We start from the raw sequence: 19,532 nt of genomic DNA, 5'->3' as shown, positions 1-19,532 counted from the left end.
GAGTGACAGGCTCTTCCACAGGTGCTGCAGACTCGCCACACTTTAGCCCCGCCTTTATGGCTGCCTGCCAGCTCTGGCCAATGCTGGCAACTGAAATTGTACAACACTATCAAGTGTCAGTTTGTTGCAGCATATTCACACAAGGGTGACCAGCTGATTAAATATCTTCCAATAACCTGTTTTGGCAAACTACAGATTAACAGAACAAGCAATGGTATATGAAAATATTGACTATATGCATTATCTTTGACGCAGGTCAAATTTAGCAAATAACAGCTTGGTATCCTCAATTTGCAATTATTGGAAAGATAACTTTTAGAATTTCTCCTACACTATCTACTGTTTCTCCCAGAACAGGCAAGTAATGTGTTCCGAGGCCTCGGCCTCACTTGATCTGACTGCTGCTCCCAAATTAATGATTTTAATGGTTTTCGAAAGTGAGGTCGCAAAATCAGTGTGAATTCAGACAGGACCCTGTGATGTGAAATAATAGTTGCTTTTAAACTGGCATTGTGTAATTTTCATATCCCAGGACACTGGCTTCTGTACGACTAAATCCAGCTCGCTTATCCCTGCAGCAGACTCATAGGTCCAGCTGTATCTAATAGTGTAAACATCAAGAGCCAGCTCATGGAACCTGAATTAAAACAAGGTTAGTAGCATCCAGGGTCAAATAGTCATCAGGGACTCATTCAAACCTAGATATCCAAGTGAAATACAGTCTTAATACACTGCAATACGTAATGGTCCAAGTTTTGAAACAAAAATAAAATTATACTTTAATAATGTAAAAGCATTTTCTTCAGCGAATTTACTTTCATGATTGGAAGAAGGTCTTCAACTTTTTTCACATTCTCCAGGGCGTCTCTCACTTCGGAAAGGCCTTTGGGATTATTAGCACTAGAGGAGAGGAGGGAAAAGTTACTTCCATTTTCAGAAAGATATCTTCTTCATATCTGAAGTCATATTCCTCTCATTTCTTTTATTCCTTTCCTACACACTTGAAAAAGAAAGGACCAGCTGGTCCATTAAGCCTACCCCACACCGTCACGACGAAAAACTTCTTCCCTTCCTCCCCACTACTGCCATGTAATCTTCGGGGATAGACAAAAAGAAAAAACCCAGGGCCAGTAAGGGAAAATAAACACTCTGGGAAATTCCTCCCCACCGCCTCAGGTGATTAAAACCAGTCCAGATCACGCGGACCAAGCAATATCGATAAAGACACTACATTACCAGGCACAGAGATTAAGGAGTGTGAAATTATACTGCCATAATAATCCAGCTGGTAATGGGAGCAGCTAAACTGAGCAATACAGAACAGAAAATGCAAGCATAGATTCTTAGTCTCTGCTAAATTTGATGATCTCAGCCACGTTGCAGTAGGGACACAACAGCTAGACTCAAGACTCCTGAAGTGGGGACAGAAAATAAAAAAAGTTACATTTCCTTATCCCAATTGCGATTAGTGACTGGGCTAAAAAGTGCATGAGTGGGGAAGTTGAGTAAGGACAGGGTAGGGCTTGGTTGTGATGCCCCCTTGGTGGGATAGCCTGGCAACACTCAACCATCGAAATTCATTCTTGAAGAACGGGTGATGTACCACAGAACATGTCCAGCAGCTGTTAATGGCATCATTCAAGAAAGTGGTGAGAAAATTGGCAAAACAGACTTTAAAAGTAATAATTATATCCTATTTAGCAGGAAAACCTCAGATCCATTATTGAAACGATAAATATGGGACTGGAATCACATGTAGGCCAAACCAGGTCGGGATCCCTTCCTTGGAAGTCATTAGTGAACTAGTTGGGTTTTGTTTATAATAATCCAACAGCTTTCATTTTCTGGTGCAAGCCACAAATTACCAGACTTAATGAATTCAGTTTCATCATTTGACATGGCAGGATTTGAACTCTCAACCTCTGGGTTGCTAATCCAGAAGCATAACCCTCCAGGTTATACCTCTTGTATTCAAGCCTCAAGTGGGGCTTCAACTCTTAGCCTTCTCTACCACTGAGCCATGGCTGATTGGAAGCAGTGTTAAGTTATTCTGGCAGGAACCAAGAATTATTCCAACAAGTAAAAACTTTATTTATCACAGGATTATATAAATATTTAAAAGGGAAAAATAAGTCTGGCTTTGAAGCTGTTCAATCTCATGTGAGTTGTATGCCTACCTACCTATTGAACTCCGATCAGGTCACAGACACAACAGCTGCTTCAGAGCAGTGGTTCAAGAACTTTTTTTGTCCATGGACCATTTAGGCAGACAAAAGACCCCGTGGACCACCTACTTGTCCTACACCACCTGCTTTCACGCCACCACAAATAAAACTCAATTAATGGGAAGAATGGAGCTGCTTTTGATGAGAGATCAATGAGGTGATGTTTGGTTCCAAGCTAGAGAGCTTCAGTCTTCTGTTGGGCTCCATGTTCAGCCGGTTCCTCTTGGTTTTCAGCCCAAGTGTTGAAAATCTGACCTCCCAGTTGTATGTCATTGGGAATGGCAGCAGGTACTTCAGAGCTGTCAGCAAACCCAGATTACTGGGACCATACATGGAGTCAAAAGGTCCAGCAAACTTTTCTCACCGAGCAGCAGTTTCAGCAACCCATCCGATGCAAGCTCCACAAGATTGTCCACCTCTTTTGGACCAGCCCGTGGACCACCTGAAGGACCCTTGCCGACCACCAGTGGTCCGTGGACCAGACTTTAAGAACCACTGCTTTAGAGACAGCAATGTAGGCCATTTCCGTATCCAGAAACAGAATACCCTGAACTAAGCACACCACTTTCCTAAACCTAGCATAGCTATCAGATGTAACATTTCCCAGACCTTTACCACATTGAATAGTGCTTTTGTTTCAAAAAAAAAGCTTCTCCCTTGGGAAGCTCCACCAGGTTCCTCAGGCAAGGAATTTCTGATCAATAATACATAAAAGGTTTTCTTCTACTGCAGAACATGGATTGAGGAAACTATGCTACAACCCACAGGAAGATTGAAACAGCTTCTATAACCCCTCCACACTTACAGAACATGTCAAAATATGCCAAAGCACGCAACAAAGCTGCAATTATACTTATTCTACTGTGAATCAAAAGCATCCACTGCAGCTCTCCTCGAATACCCTATATTGTGGAAATGCGGTCACAGTCAGTAGAGTTGAAGTCTTTTCTTTGATGATAGAATAATACAGCATGAAAGGTTAGCCTGTAATTCTTTAACTGGTCCAGCAAGATAAAAAGAAAAGTGAATTACCCGTGATAAACAAGAATTCTGTCTTTTATAAAATTGAGTATTTTGTCGAAATATGTCAGGTACCGCATGTTAATGATTTGACCCCTAAGGAAGAAAGAACACAATTATTCATTGCCGATATACATACTACACAATAGGATTTGCAGAACTCAACAGCTTCAAATACTTTATGAGGTCGTGTAAAATGAATAAATTGACAAGCAACATACACTACGTGTATTAAGAGGGCTGGAAGATCCCCATATACCAGGAAACCACTTTATCCAAATGTTAACTGAAGGCGTAAGCAGAAGATCTGCTCTGTGTTCAGATGGTATACAAGAGGTACATTCATCTTAAATTTTCTCTGCCTCCTTCACATACACTTGCTCTCATCCCCAGTTATGCCAGTCCTGGAATTCGCCATTATGAAGCAAAATTGTGTTCTAATTTTCAGTGGTGCAAGCTGATTTAACACAGTCCAAGTTTTATGGTTTCATGGGCCACATAGGTGCATACCTTGGGATCTCGGGGACTACATAGAAAGTTTAAATCAATACTCCTATTCACATACACATATTTGAGGTTGCTGATACTGACAGATCTCTGCGTTCTGGTTTAGGACTTAGCACATCGAGGCAACTGCATTAAAAGCAGCCATTTCCAAACCTTAAAGCTCACATACTTTAAAACAAACCAGCAAAGAAACAAACACAAATGGGACTGAGTTGTCTGGGCTTCAAGGGTGAGTATATGGTCCATATGCCACATTCAGAAGACCTTGTATTAGCACACACAGAAGCTGCAGCAACAGATTGCTCCAATAATTGCTCTGAAACATATCCTTTCCGAGGACAACTAGTAGTATTTCTACATCCAGCCCCCTGCTTCCCTCCAACACAAGTATGTAGGATTAATAAATTAAGACAGAGCCTTGGGATAGAAAGCTGATACGTCACAAGTCAGTCTATTTTTTGGACCTACAAAGAACCACAGTACTTACATAACAAGAAGCTCTCTGCAACTCCACAATGAAAAACAATTTTACTTAACTTGTTCTCAAAGTCCTGGAATTCACCAAGTGGACTATCACAGGAGCAAAATTGTGTTCTGCACTTCAGTGGTGTACGTTCAGGCTGAGGTGTCAGCCTTAGCTCATTGTTAGCACTCTCACCTGAATCAGTTTGAACATTCAAGTCCTAATCCAGAGACTCTTCCATTATTGGAGGTACCTTCTTTTGAATCAGATGTTAGGGCAGGTGGGACCTCAGTTTGTCAGAACATAAAAGCTCCCATGGCACTAATCAAATAGCAGGGGAGTTCTCCTTGACGTTTTCACCAACATTTATCTTTAAACCAATATCGCTAAAGCAGATTGTCTAGTCAATTATTTCATGGCTATTTTTTGGGGGTCTGGCTTTGCTTACATTGGCTGCCACATCTCCCAACATTATAACACTTCAAAAGCACTTCACTGGCTGTGAAATGCTTTGCGACATCTTGAGATCATGAGCGACACTATATAATTGCAACTTCTTTCTTTACAGCCTCTCTGAATGAGAAACATTCTTATTGTTAAAAGACGTCGTCTTTGGTTTTAAACTACCATGCCAACTGGCGGCACAGTGGCGCAGTGGTAGGGCGGCACAGTGGCTAGCACCGCAGCCTCACAGCTCCAGCGACCCGGGTTCAATTCTGGGTACTGCCTGTGCGGAGTTTGCAAGTTCTCCCTGTGACCGCGTGGGTTTTCGCCGGGTGCTCCGGTTTCCTCCCACAGCCAAAGACTTGCAGGTGATGGGTAAATTGGCCATTGTAAATTGCCCCTAGTGTAGGTAGGTGGTAGGGAATATGGGATTACTGTAGGGTTAGTATAAATGGGTGGTTCTTGGTCAGCACAGACTCGGTGGGCCGAAGGGCCTGTTTCAGTGCTGTATCTCTAAATAAATAAACTGATCCATTCACATTATGTTGCCTTCAGGGTGAGAAAATCAATTTTCAGTGGGAAAATAAAACCAAAAGAAAGTTACAGAAAACACAAATATGTTAGTCAGTCAAAAATACAGTATTTGAAATTTCTATGATTTGAAACAATCGAATTCAGTTGCTTAGCAAAATGAAGATATACCTGATAAGATTTATATGATTATTGAAGCCTCGGCTCAGGCTTTGAGCTGGCATCTGGTCTAACCATAGTACTGGTTGATCAGGATCTGCAATCCTACGGTTGAAATGCAAAGAAAAACTGAATTAACTTGTGCAGTAAACCCAAATAGTCCAGAACCAACTGCTTATCAACACTTGGTCCAAAACCACCAGTGTAGCCTGAGCTTTCTGTAATGCAGCTACAACAGCAAAGACGGTTTCTCTTCAAAAATACAAAAGTACTATCTATTTGAGGCTCTACTATACAAGTGAGGGACTGGAGGATTCCTAGCAGCATGAATCAAGTATGCTTTTGACTCCTGCATAACCTCCAAAGTTTAGTGAAATTTAGGCAAAAACAGCTTTGAAGCAGTGTTATGACGGTGACAACTGAAGCTGGCAGTAGCAGTTACCTAGGCTCCTTGGGGCAGCAGTGAAATCACATTATTCTTCATCCCCTCCTTAAAACAACATCTCCTGTTCAGCAAGGTATCATGGACACCAGTATCTTACCAAAGTCATTATTCTTCATTTGTGAGGCTAGATAGTGCCTTAAATTATTGTTCCATGAGGATCATCACATCAAAGCCCAAGCATGTCCTCATCCAACATCCACATACTTTAACTGCAAGTGTCACTCAATAGCAATCTGGAGCAGCAGCATAGGCAAGATTTCTCTTCCGCACCCCCCACCAAGTCTGTATTCCATACTTCAATGTACCATTTAGTTTACATTGCCTTTCCTCATTGAACACATGTTGCCATCACAATTGGCATCCGCTAATGTAGCGGAATATGGATTAAACTTGGGAGATTTCTGGACTTCATGGCTCAAGCCACATTCTGCGCACTGGGCCATCAGGGAAACTCTGAAGAAACCATTCTACAGCTTCACAGAACATTTCATCAGTACTGGCAAACATGGATAGAGAGACACCATTTTGAGGGAAGTATCAGTTTTGACAATCAAATTGAGATTGCACTTGGTTTGACAAATACTTCAATTTCAAAACCTCCAAAGGTGCATTTGCACCCAAGGTATAATCCAAATCCTCATTCTATTGCAAACTCCTACACAAGGCACAGCACTGGTAAAATAAAATTAAGAGTTAAAAGATGGTATTCCTTAAACAAACCAAGAGCATTTCTATATTTTCAACCAAAATGCTTCAGAATACTGACAATGCCAAAGGATGGGGTTTGTGTTATGGATTGAGCATGCCATGCCAAAATTGGCCAATATATCAACAGGCTACCAGATTAAGCTGTGGTATTTATCTTTAGTATTTTTATAGATGTTCCACAGCTATAATTATTTAGTTACAAGTATATTTTGATATGGACATCAAGAAAGCACTGAATTATCTTGTGGCTAAAATGATTACACAGATGCAACTCCTGTGTCGAGTTTGAATTCCATCATCTCTTTATGCCATTACCTCCTCCATTTCACAGCAATATCAAACATGTCCTTCCATTGCATCAATCTGGTTTTGCCACTCATACGAATTTTTGAATTTGCCCATGCTCGTTGGACAACCTGCATAATTTCTAATGTTGCAAGTCCCATAGCTGCAGAGACACAAAAAAATGTTGAAAATGAAAATAAAATGCATTTCGTAATAAATATTTACACCATTTTTATTGGATTACTTATTTTGTTCCTTAGCTCCAAATGCTTCTGCACTATGCATCTTTCATACGTGAAACTAAAAAGCAAGTGTTGGGAACTTTTCAACCATTGGGGCCCTCACATCCAAGCTTGATCTTAGTCCATCATCTATGCTTTTTAGCAACGGTTACTCTTAAGCAATTGGGAGTAGGGAACCCAGTGATTTCTTCCACCTCATCTCCCTTACCCAGAAGCACAAATGCAGCTACCCAAGTTGAGATCAGTTAATATGTCAGAACGTGGATCCAACCTGTCAGTCTAGGTTATGTACACTATGCATTCCACATTATATGCGCATGATCTTCAACCAGCTTTTCTTCAGTGTCTTGTGAAGATTCAACAATAAGCAAAACTTCTACTGTCACTTTACAACATTCATTGAACATTCAGAAGGCATGTACCCACAGCAAAGAACTACACGGAAGAGTATAATTACTGCAAACCAGAAGTTATGCATTCCCTCTGCTACCACGGTTAAAGGAGAATTACTGACTGCAGATAACTCAAACTCAGAATAGCTGAGAAGAGACCTTTCATTAAAAAAAGATTGAAATCCCGTGAAATTGAGAAAATATTATATAAAAAAGATTCGTTTTTTTTGTTTTGCAAAATTCCTGACACAGGAAATAAGTCAAATTTAACAGGTCTTGAAGACATGGATTCAACAAAAGGTATACTGTCCCAGTACAAACAATGTTAGTGAAAGTATGTTAGTTAGAAAATATGTCCAGACAGAATTGTTGGGTAGAATTGGTATGGCAAAAAATTCCATTCTGAGGGTGCAATTGTGCATAGTGTACTGTGATGTCAGGCACTGAAAACAGTTTATGATAAAAAAAAATTAGACATTTATGGTGAAACATGTTAATTTGCCAATCACTGTTGCACACAGCTGTTTAATGGAATTGGAAGGTGGTAGACATCCATATCCAGGTACTCAACATACACGGATCACTGCTCATCAACCTGACTGCCAGAAAGAGATTTCCCATGATAGAAAAAAAATGGTGATTTTTATCAGAACTCAAATGGTGGTATATTAGCACTCCCACCTGCCAAGTTTAAAGCTTAAAAACTGCAGCCAACTCGCAGTACTAGCAGTCCAGGGTTCTCTTTTTTTCGAGCAACATCACAAACCTAAACCAAAACATATAGTGATCCTAACTCTACAGAGTAAAAGTGTGCATCTTGGGTTTGTGTGGTACACTGCATCAATACAGTGAGATGAGGAGAAATTTCTTCACTCAAAAGATTGTGAATCTTTGGAATTCTCTAGCCAAGAGAGCCATGGATGCTCAGTCGCTGAGACCAATCAAGACAGAGGCTGAAAGATTTCTACATACTAGGTACTAAAGGAATTAAGGGATATGGGGATAGCGCAGGAAACTGGAGTGAGCCATGACTTTTCTGAATGGCGGAGCAGGCTTGAAGGGCCGAATTACCTACTCCAGCTCCTATTTATGTTATGTTCACAAAAGGGGCACTAACTGTCCAAGGACACGAGCAGATCCTCGTGCAATCAAATGGATTCCTATACGGCTCAAAGATCATGGCAGAATACTCCAAACACATGTTATTTCCTCAGCTTGGACATCTTACAGCTTACCTCTATGTATCCTTTTGTTCGGAAGAAAGCCAGGTGTGTCATATTGCATAAGAGAACCTAAGCGATCTGCAGTACAAATTAGCTCTTGAACCTTGACACTGTAGCTTTCAAACGTCTGAGGTAGAACATCCCTATGATTCAAAAAAAAACTCTACAATCAAGCTCAGTTCTTATAGGGAGTGCATAAGTACAATAATATTCAAAATAGATGAACTTATGGGAACCACAATCTAATGCAACTCGAAGAGTCATCTCACTGCCAAATTACTCCTCCTCCATTCATCTCAAGACGACAATGACACCATTCTCAAATTCCAGCCTCAGAAGCAGGAATTCATGTTGATTTTTCCCTTTCCTAACCCGGGGATGCAAACACCATTTGCGTATTTAATTAGCACGTGAAGCCTGGATCTCTAGATCGGCACAACTTCACGTTGCATTAGCTATTTTATTGGGTAATCACGAGAAGTCCATAAGACCGTTTTCTATATGGTTTGCATGCAATCTCTCCAGTCTACATTCATCTTCCTTCAAGCTGCATTCCCACATCCTCACAAGTTCAAGTCCTCCCACGATCAAATGCTGAATCGCTATCTTGATTTCCTTAATGTCCTTTGATGGTTCAGGGAACATCATCTTTCTCTCAATTCCCCTAAGACACAGTTTATTCAGTCTCTTGCGATAGTTATCTGCACTTACACTTGATGGCTCTATCCTGAAACATCATGCACACCAATTACAAAATCTGACGGAGAAAGCACAAGACAATCAATAGCTTGACAATTTTGCACAGCAGTTTTTTTTTTTAATCAAACTCACTTTATGTGAGGTTGTAATCCTGGTTGTTCTTCATAGTCTTCTATAAGGAAGGGAAGGTTCTTGGCCCAGTGATCCTTGAAATTACCAGGAAGGTCGAGGTCTATATTGTACTCCGTCACCGGTAGATCAAGGTGTGCATGCACGTAACGTGAATATTCTACAAAAGATTGAGGAACAATACGCAAAGTGCTTACAAAAACATCCACACTAATTCAAGACAATGTCCAGAGTTCCCAAAAAATTCCAGCCCATTTAATGCACAATAATGCATTACTGACCACTAGAGTTTCCAAAACGTCATGACAGCCTTGGCTAAATCTTTTGAGTTACTGCCTACAATAAAGAGCACAGGTGAGGTGGCAACCATGACAGCACATGCTGGAGTTCCAACACACTGACATGCGTAGACTCAGTAGACTAAATGACCTCCTATGCCGTGCTACTCCGAATTGATGAATGAGCAGGATGTAGGTTCGCACACAGAGTGAGTTTGACTTCAGCTGTGTTGTTGTACAGAAACATCAAGCAGAAGCTAGGTGCTCATCATAAATATGGAGTGGCGAAAATCAGACAGTGAACCACTGCAGTGCACTCTTGCACATCTCATGGAACTGGCAGAGGCTTACCAGCCCGCTTCCTGTCTCCAGCACATTGTGAGGCACAAGCGGGACAAAATAGGACCACGAAAAACATCAGCTATTATGTTCCAAGAAAAAAAATGCCACTCCCCTGATAGAGATCAGGAAAGTTCCAGGTTTGAGCTAGGTTGGCAATCGGAATGTGCTAATTAGCCTCAATATGCTAGGCTAGGAAGAAAGAAAATCCAGCAAGGTTCCTAGTTCCATTGGCAATCAAGCAATCCTTGCTGGAACTGCATGTGCCAACACTCATACACAAATGATAGCTACTGGGGCGAATTACGGGAATAACTGACACCTATGAAACTATATGCCAATAATTGTTTCAGAAGAAGAGAGCAGAGAAAAACAGACAATTGTTAAGAAAAAATGGGGAGGAAATAAAGAATGAGAATCTAAGAGTAGAAGGGTACCTTATGCAGTCAAAACTAACAAAGTAGCTTATCTACATTGAATTACATAAACTATAAGCTAGCTTCATAAGTTTAATGGTCAGTCAGTCTACAGCTTACAATGTCCAATCTCCACTGAAGAGTGATGGGAGGGAAACATTTGAAAATACATAACCACCTCTCAATGTTAAAGGAAGCTAAAGACAAGCACCCTTCTGTAAATGATCAGCAGCTGCATAGGAAAATAGAATCATAGAATGGTTACAGCACAGGAGGCCATTCAGCCCATTGTGTCTGTGCCAGCTCTCTACAAAAGCAACTCAGCTAGTCCCACTCCCCAACCTGTTCCCGTAGCCCTACAATTTTTTTTTTCTCTTCAACTGATTATCCAATTCCTTTTAGAAAACCACAACTGAATCTGCCTTCACCACACTCTCAGGCACTGCATTCCAGATCCTAACTACTCGCTGCATAAACAGGTTCTTCCCCACGTCATGGTTGGTCCTTTAGCCAATCACTTTAAATTGTTGTCCTCTGGTTCTCAACCCTTCTGCCAATGGGAACAGTTTTGCTCTCTCTAACCTGTCTAGACCCCTCATAACTTTCAGCATCCCTATCAAATCTCCTCTCAACCTTCTCCAAGGAAAACAGCCCCAGCTTCTCTAGTCTATCCACGTAACTGAAGTATCTCATTCTTGGAACCACTCTCGTGAATCTTTTCTGCACCCTCTCGAAAGCACTCACATTCTTCCTAAAGTGCAGTGCCCAAAATTGGACACAATATCCAGTTGAGATCGAATCAGCATTTTATAGAGGTTCATCATAACTTCCTTGCTTTTGTACTCTATGCCTCTATTTATAAAGCCCAGGATCCAATGGCTTTTTAACCACTTTCTCAACCTTCTCAATGATTGGTGCATATATTCCCCCATGTCACTCGGTTCCGGAACCCCCTTCATTTTATATTGCCTCCCCTTGTTCTTCCCACCAAACTTCACACTTCTCTGCACTAAATTTCATCTGCCACACGCCCGCCTACCCCACCAGCCTATTTACCCTTTAAGTCTATCACAATCCTCCTCACAATGCTTCCAAGTTTTATGTCATCAGTAAATTTTGAAATTGTGCCCTGCACACCCAAGTTGAGGTCATCAATATATATCAAGAACAGCAATGGACTGACTACCAACCCCAGTTTACCTTCCTTCAGTCTGAAAACAACCAACCATTCACCACTACTCTGTTTCCTGTCACTCAGCCAACTTCGTATCCAGGCTGCAACTTTCCCTTTTATTCCATGGGTTTCAACTTGCTGGCAAGTCTTTTATATGGGACTTTATCAAATGCATTTTGGAAGCCCATATACACATCAACCCTCACTGTTACCAAATCAAAAACTGAATCAAGTTCATTAAGGATGATTTGCCTTCAAGAAATCCATGCTGGCTTTCCTTAATTAATCCACAGCTGTCCAAGTGATGGTTAATTTTGTCAGATTTTCATTCTGAATAGCTTGCCCACCACCAAAGTTAAACGTACTGGCCTGTAATTGCTAGATTTATCCTTACACCACTTTGTGAACAAGGATGTAAACATTTGCTTGTTATGAACGCTGGACTTTGTAGCACAATTATGTTTTTTTTTAAATGTGATTTTTAAAAGTCTGAGATGGAGTCAGAGAAGTCAGGTGACCTCACATGAACTGTGCTTAAAGACAAGACAGGGATCTTGATTACCAGGGCAACAGGTTAAAGGAGATTTTAGTTTAGTTGTTATAATTAAAGTCTGAAAACATGAAATCTTGTGTAATTTTTAAAATTGGTCTGGGGAGTTCATATCTCATATTTTAACGTTATTGGTCTCACTGAGGTCATAACATTGCTATTCTCCAGTCTTCTGGCACCCAAGGAGGATTGGAAAATCGTGGCCAGTGCCTCCACAATTTCCACCCTTACTTCCCTCAGTATTCTCAGATGCATCTCATCCGGACCTGGTGACTTTACTTTAAGTACAGCCAGCCTAATACTTCCTCTTTACCAATTTTAGGCCATCCAACTACCTGGTCTCTCACTACGACTTTGACAGCATCTTCTCCTTGATAAAGAGGGATACAAATTACTCATTTAGTCCTCAAGCCATGCCCTATCCCTCCATGCGCAGATCCCTTTTTGGTCCCTAATCAGTCCACCTATCCTTTTATGATTTATATCCCTCTAGAAGACATCGGGATTCCTTGATGTTAGCTGTCAGTCTCTTCTCATATTTTCGCTTTGCCTCTCATTTCCTTTTTCACTTCCCTGGTATTTGTCATACATCCCCTTTTTCTGCTTCATCTTGCCCTCTAAATCTTTGATCATCCAGGGAGCTCTCATGCAGATGAGAAAGAATTGAAGAGGTTCAGAGAATTTACCTGAATTATTTCATGATTGAACTACTGCTATTTCTGTTCAGTATAAAATAGCTCCAGTGTTTTGCATTGTAACAGATTTCATGAGAACATTGGAACAAAAAAATGTTATAATATTGTTACCATTAAAAAAATCCCAATGGATACAATGGACTCAGGAGTTAAGCTCTATTTGAAATGGCTTGCTTACATTGATGTAATGTTATAGAAAACAATATCTGTTCACTTTGCCCATATGCCAAGAGGAATAAACCTTCAAAATATCATGGTTGCTTTTTATATTTTAAAAAATTCCCCTGCATTAGAAATATTAGACTTAAAGCGTAATATAGTGCATCTCACCTCTGAGGTATTTCACTTTGAGATACTCCGAACTTGCCTTCTGACCTGGAAGTGGGTCATTTAACATCACTTTAGTCTGAGCTTTAATTCCCTCATAAAACTGGCCCATAGCAACGTGGCCCAGGCCTCTCATGTACTGGCAAACCTCATTGTATGGTTCCAACTGCAGGCACCCCTAAATTTTTTTTTTAAAGAACCAAGCATATTTGCTGAGTTAATTTCTTACACTTCATGACTTCTGTGGCAGAATGTGTCAAAAGAGGTACCTAAACAACATTAAACTGGTCTCTAATTCTTTCAATGTATTTATACGAAGAAATTGACTGTAGCAATGTTGACAAAGCATGCAGGGTGACATTCAATACAAGGAAGAGGGCTGCAAAAGCATGCCAAGTTCAAGGAGTGAAGTGACAGTAACCCCACAATGTTGTGCTTTCAGTTGGCTTAATGTGGTTCCTGGAAGACTACCACAGGATAAAATAGTGGTTCAAATGGTTTAAGGTGATGGGTGGCATCTAAACATGCTTCACTCATTATTATGCGGGGCTGGGAGAGTTATGCATCATTGAAGAAATGCAAGTATTTTGACACGGCCACCAGACTCTTTTACAAGATGGAAGGATGGAAGTACAAAATGGAGCTGTGGGAAAGAGAGAATCAACCACTGAGAATACAAATTTTTTTTAGAAGTAACGAAAGCAACGAAGGGGAGATGGTGTGGTTATAGACTGACAACACGGTGTAATAAGACGACAAGAGGTAGGCATGAATTGGTCACACTGAAATAACAACCAATGAAGAGTTTCAGATAGTAACAGCAGAACCAACAAATTGGAGTGGCATAGTCTGGAGAAGTGAGCAGGATAGTGTTGAGAAGTATATCATGGAGCCAATGTTGGTCAATGGATCAAGTTTAGGTTCCTACTTTGGTGGTAGGACAGGAAAGAGAAAAACCTTGGCGTGGGTGGTAGGGGTATTTTGCGGTGGAGAGAGGGCATGCCACCAATGGGAGAAAACCTGGCAATATGGATCTACAGGCAGGGCGTGGCCACTTTGGAGCACAACCTGTTGTCACAATAATCAGGTATTGGAGATGCAATGCAAAAAAAAAATGAAGATCAAAATGTTAAATCAACAAAGAGGAGCAGTGACAGACTGCAAAGGAGGGGAAGCAGATCAGAACTGCTTGCACGAACAGAAGATAGATCATCATACAACATTAAAAATTCACAGCAGATCTCGGCAGAGAAGATACTTTTTCTGTGCTTCAATCTCAAGCCAGATATGGCACTTAGTTTGAAGTGGATAAATGGCACATGATGGTGAGAGATGCAAAGAAAAGCTGCTGAAAAATGCAGAATAGACCGCTGAGTGCAGAGATAAGCATAGATGTGTGAGATCAGGGTGCACTGTTAAGCATCACACAAACAATGCAGGGGTCAAGCTACTTTGCAGTAGTTTGTGGGGTTGTGAATTGACAATTCCACTAGCTGGACTGTTGTTGGGGCTAAAACCAAATTGATACTCAAACACACTAATGGTTGAATGGGGGAAGAAAGTGACCATTTTTCCTGTTTGTGGGATGTGTCTAGACTTTGTGCTTAACAACTGGCTTTAAACAATGTTAACTGCAGTTGAAGACAAACATGATATTTTCTCATCTTCAAACTGGAAAGCAGGTTTGTATTTTCCAACATAAAAAGGGGAGATGGTGGCATCGTGGCAATGTCACTGGACTAGTAATCCAGAGATCCAGGCTAAGGCCTTAGGGACATAGATTCAAATCCCACCATGGCAGCTGGAGGAATTTAAATTAAATTAATTAATAACAATCTGGAATAGAAAGCTAGTCTCAGCAATGGTGCCATGAAACTATCATCGATTGTCGTAAAAACCCAGCCGGCTCACTAATGTCCTTTAGGAAAGGAAATCTGCTGTCCTTACCTGGTCCAACTGACATGTGATTCCAGACCCACAGCAATGTGAATGACTCTTAACTACCCTCTGAAATGGCCTAGCAAACCCTCAGTGATCAAGGGCAATTAGGGATAGGCAACAAATGCTGGCCTTGCCAGCGACACCCACATCCCATGAAAGAATTTTTAAAAAGACAGATAACATAGAGATTAAGTACATTTAATATGTACCAAGGAAGCTAAATTTTAGTCAAGTATCATGCAATAAGAGTCATTAATAACGTTTTGTTGACAAACGGCATTAAATATCATGCACCAAGGAATCATAATGGCCCCAGTAGCACAGACAATCAATGTAAAATGAAAGACCTGCAATCCAAAAATAGACAGGCCACAAAAAGTCATATCTGCCAAAAAGGCAGTATAGCCTGTAATCGCATCCTTTGGGGGATTTCGATAACAAATGTAAGCTGAGCTCACAGTGTCTGCATCGTCTGCACCCAGAGATGAATTGAGATTTGTAACTCACAAGGAGGTATCATTACTCTGCTAATTTCCACACTCCCTTTTAAGAAAAAAATTCTTCCCCGAACCCCTACTTCTACTGTCAAATGGAACATTGTAAAGTAAATCCGGTGTCAGATACACCACCAAAATTTTCATGTCAACGTCATCCAGAAAAACATTTTGATCGAAATGCCACAGCAGTCCTCAAAAATGGTGAAATATGTTTATAAAGTTTCTATTCATACTCTAAACTTTGACTTCTTAGTCTTGATGGGGCTAGCCAGCTCTGCACAACCAGAAAAGATTTAGATTCACGCCAGGGTGTGGAAGGTCCATTTATTTTTACATGGTGATTGTAGCCTTGGATGTACTGTTGTGAAGTGCCAATGGGAGTTTCCACAGGAAGGAAAAAGAAAAACAAACAAGTCAAAGGCAAAGTCATCCCACAGAAAGTCATCCCAAACACTCCTTAAATATCAGCAGCATTGATAGAGGTCAGGGAGAAAGCCAAATACCTTGCGGTTCTTTTAGCCTCGAGCACACCATGCCAAGATAGTAGGGGTGGGGGAAAGAAAGTAGGAGGAAGAGAAATCAATCTTTTAAAAAACATTATACATCATTTAAAAAGCATACAATATGTTCAAATACCCTATACCTTGAAGTCCTTCAACGCCTCCTGGAGACTACCATGATGATAAAGCATCATTCCTCTCAATTGAAGGGACTGAATGTGGTTCTGATTCAATATTAAGGCCTTCTGGAAACTTTCCATAGCTGCTTCAAAGTCACCCAACTCTCTACAGAAAAGTGCAATATCATAACAGAATGCATCAGCCCTTCAGGTCAACTTTTCCAACAAATCAGTTACCCACAAACTTTAAAAAGTTATTACCATCATGAGTAACTCATGTCAAAAAAGACAGTGGTCCAGTTATATTAAACAGTGCCTATTAAAAAAAACAGCTCGGACGAGGGAGGAACACAAACTCTGAAGATTAAATCAGGTGTGAGATTGTCTGAACAATTAGACAGGAAGTGCTTCACCTTCACTTTGACAGCAGTTTAATTCCAACTGGTGCAAAGCAAAGTCTAAAATGATCCTTTATAAAATTCACTTTGAATCTTTTCAATATTAGTAGCAAGTCAGCAATTAGATACATGCACAGTATCTTAGTTACAGAGCAATAAGGAGCCAGTAATATAACTCTTAATATACTGTGCCTGTACCACTCTATGGATGGCATACAAATCAGAGCATGACATCCTAATAATTGACAGTTAACATTCTATTTTTCTCTGCTGATCTGTTTTCACTTTTGCTGAATCAGTGAGTCCTACTAATATCAGGTTAGGAGAATTTTTCAAGCTTACTAGTATGTTCAATATCATTAGATATATAATCCCTTTACCTAACACTCCATCAATTTTAACTGCTTGCCAATTAAAAATATTCTTAATTCTTAAATAAAGACTTTGGGATTGATTTTCCCGTCCAATTTGCCTGGAGAACAGAGAGAACACATAGCTGGACTAACACAGCAGCTGTATGCTCCAGCTGAACTATAGTCTGAGCCTGTACCCCAAGCACTCCGTGGAACAGTGACAGATGTAATACTTTACATCTTTGATCCACCTGTTAAGGGAGAAGAAAATGAAGTAAGCAGTTCACTTGAGAATTATAAATTTTATTAAATGCCACCAAATTCAATAAATTAAATAAAGTTAATTGTTCAATAACAAACAAAATAGTTCAATACCATACTCAGAGACCAGACAAATTAAAAAAAAAACTATCATAGGCATGGTACTAATAATTGCACTAGTGCAACTTTTAATATTGAATTCTAGCAAGTGGAAACTAAATATTAATTCTGACTGTGGACAGGAATTTACTACTGAAAATGCAACCCTCAATCTGAACTGATTTATATTCACATAAATATGCATGTGTTTTCTGTACTTAAACAGACGGACCTGTAAATGTTTCTCAATTTCTTTGGCATTTTGTTTATTCGTTCTTGGGATGTGATCACTGGAAAGGACAGCATTTATTGCCCATTTCTAACTGCCCTTGAGGTGGTGGTGGTGACCGCTTTCTTGAACCACTGCTGTCCATGTGGTGGCAGTACACTCACAGTGCTGTTAGGAAGTGAGCTCCAGGATTTAGACCCAGTAACAGTGAAGAAACAGCAATATAGTTCCAAGTCAGGATGGTGTGTGGCTTGGAGGGGAACTCGCAGGTGGTGGTGTTCCCACACGTCTGCTCACTTTGACCTTCTAGGTGATAAAGGTCATAGTCTGGAAGGTGCTGTCGAAGGAGACTTGGCGAGTTGCTGCAGTTCATCTTGTAGATGGTACACACTGCGGCCACTGTGCATGGAGAGTAAACATTTAAGGTGGTGGATTGGGTGCCAATCAAATGGGCCGCTTTTCCTTAGATGGTGTCTTCTTTAGTGTTGTTGCAGCTGCACTCATCTAGGCAAGTGGAGAGTATTCCAGCATACTTCTGACTTGGGTCTTGTAGATGGTGGACAGGCTTCGGGGAGTCAGGTGGTGTTACTTGCTGCAGAATTCCTAGCCTCTGACCTGCTCTTGCAGCCACAGTATTTATTTAGCTGCTCCAGTTAAGTTTCTCATCAACAGTATTGATAGTGTGGAATTCAGCATTGTTGAATGTCAAGGGGAGATGGTTAGATTCTCTGTTATTGGAGATGGTCATTGCCTGGCACCAATGTCACTCGCTACTCATCAGTCAAAGCCTGAATGTTGCCCAAGTCTCGCTGCATGGAGGTACAAACTGCTTCAATATTTCAGAAGTTGCAAATGAGACTGAACACTGTGCAATCATCAGCAAACATCCCCAGTTTTGACCTTATTTTGGAGGAAAGGTCAACGATGAAGCAACTGAAGATGGTTGGGCCTAGGACACTACCCTAAGGAACACCTACAGCAATATCCTGGGGATGAGATGACTGACCTCCAAAAACCACAACCATCTTTCCTTTGTGCTAGATATGACTCCAACCAGTGAAGAGGTTCCCCCCCGCCCCCCCACCCCCACTTCCCACTGACTTCAGGTTTTCTATTGCTCCTTGATGCCATACTCGGTCAAAGGCTGCCTTGCTGCCATGTTTGGAAAAAGGCTGTAACAAGGTCAGGAGCTGAGTGGCCCTGGTGGAACTCAAACTGAGCATCGGTGAGCAGGTTATTGCTGCTTGATAGCATGTCAACGACACCTTCCATCATTTTACTGATGATTGAGAATAGACGGATAGGGTGGAAATTGGTCGGATTGGCTTTGTCCTGCTTTTTGTGGACAGGACATACTTAGGCAATTTTCCACATTGTCAGGTAGATGCCTGTCTTGTGGCTGCACTAGAACAGCTTGGCGAAGGGCATGGCTAGTTCTGGAGCACAATCTTCAGTACAACAGCCAGGATGTTGTCAGGACCCACAGCCTTTGCAGCATCCAGTGCCTTCAGACATTTCTTGATTTCATGTGGAGTGAATTGAATTGGCTGAAGACTGGCATCTGTGATGCTGGGGACCTCAGGAGGAGTCAGAGATGGATCATCCACTCGGCACTTCTGGATGAAGATGACTGCAAATGCTTCAGCCCTGTCTTTTGCAATGACATGCTGGGCTCTGCGATCATTGTGGATGTGGATGTCCTTTGGAGCCTCTTCTTTCAGTTACTGTTTAATTGTCCACCATCATTCACAGCTGGATGTGGCAGGACTGCAGATCTTCAATCTGATCTGTTGGTTGTGGGATTGCCTAGCTCTGTCCATCACATGTTTCTTCTGCTGTTCAGCATGCATGTAATCCCGTGTTGTAGCTTTACCAGGTTGGCAC

The 19,532-nt window shown here is 41.0% G+C and overlaps 1 protein-coding gene across 2 annotated transcripts in view; it reads right to left on the bottom strand.

Annotated features, from left to right (window-relative positions):
* Positions 1 to 19,532, bottom strand: part of ttc13 (tetratricopeptide repeat domain 13) — a 65,065-nt gene that overhangs the window by 25,345 nt on the left and 20,188 nt on the right. For both annotated transcript variants that reach the window (XM_068045432.1, XM_068045433.1), the window contains exons 10-17: positions 16,333 to 16,474; positions 13,255 to 13,429; positions 9,476 to 9,632; positions 8,657 to 8,787; positions 6,818 to 6,950; positions 5,362 to 5,454; positions 3,258 to 3,341; positions 816 to 900 (exon numbers count right to left, since the gene is read on the bottom strand). In XM_068045432.1, the coding sequence (XP_067901533.1) occupies positions 816 to 900; positions 3,258 to 3,341; positions 5,362 to 5,454; positions 6,818 to 6,950; positions 8,657 to 8,787; positions 9,476 to 9,632; positions 13,255 to 13,429; positions 16,333 to 16,474 (1,000 nt within the window). The remainder of the gene's footprint in view (positions 1 to 815; positions 901 to 3,257; positions 3,342 to 5,361; positions 5,455 to 6,817; positions 6,951 to 8,656; positions 8,788 to 9,475; positions 9,633 to 13,254; positions 13,430 to 16,332; positions 16,475 to 19,532) is intronic.

This window comes from Heterodontus francisci, chromosome 13 (genome assembly GCF_036365525.1).
Source record: "Heterodontus francisci isolate sHetFra1 chromosome 13, sHetFra1.hap1, whole genome shotgun sequence".
Taxonomy (NCBI): domain Eukaryota; kingdom Metazoa; phylum Chordata; class Chondrichthyes; order Heterodontiformes; family Heterodontidae; genus Heterodontus; species Heterodontus francisci.
This window is presented reverse-complemented; position numbering and strand designations above follow the sequence as displayed.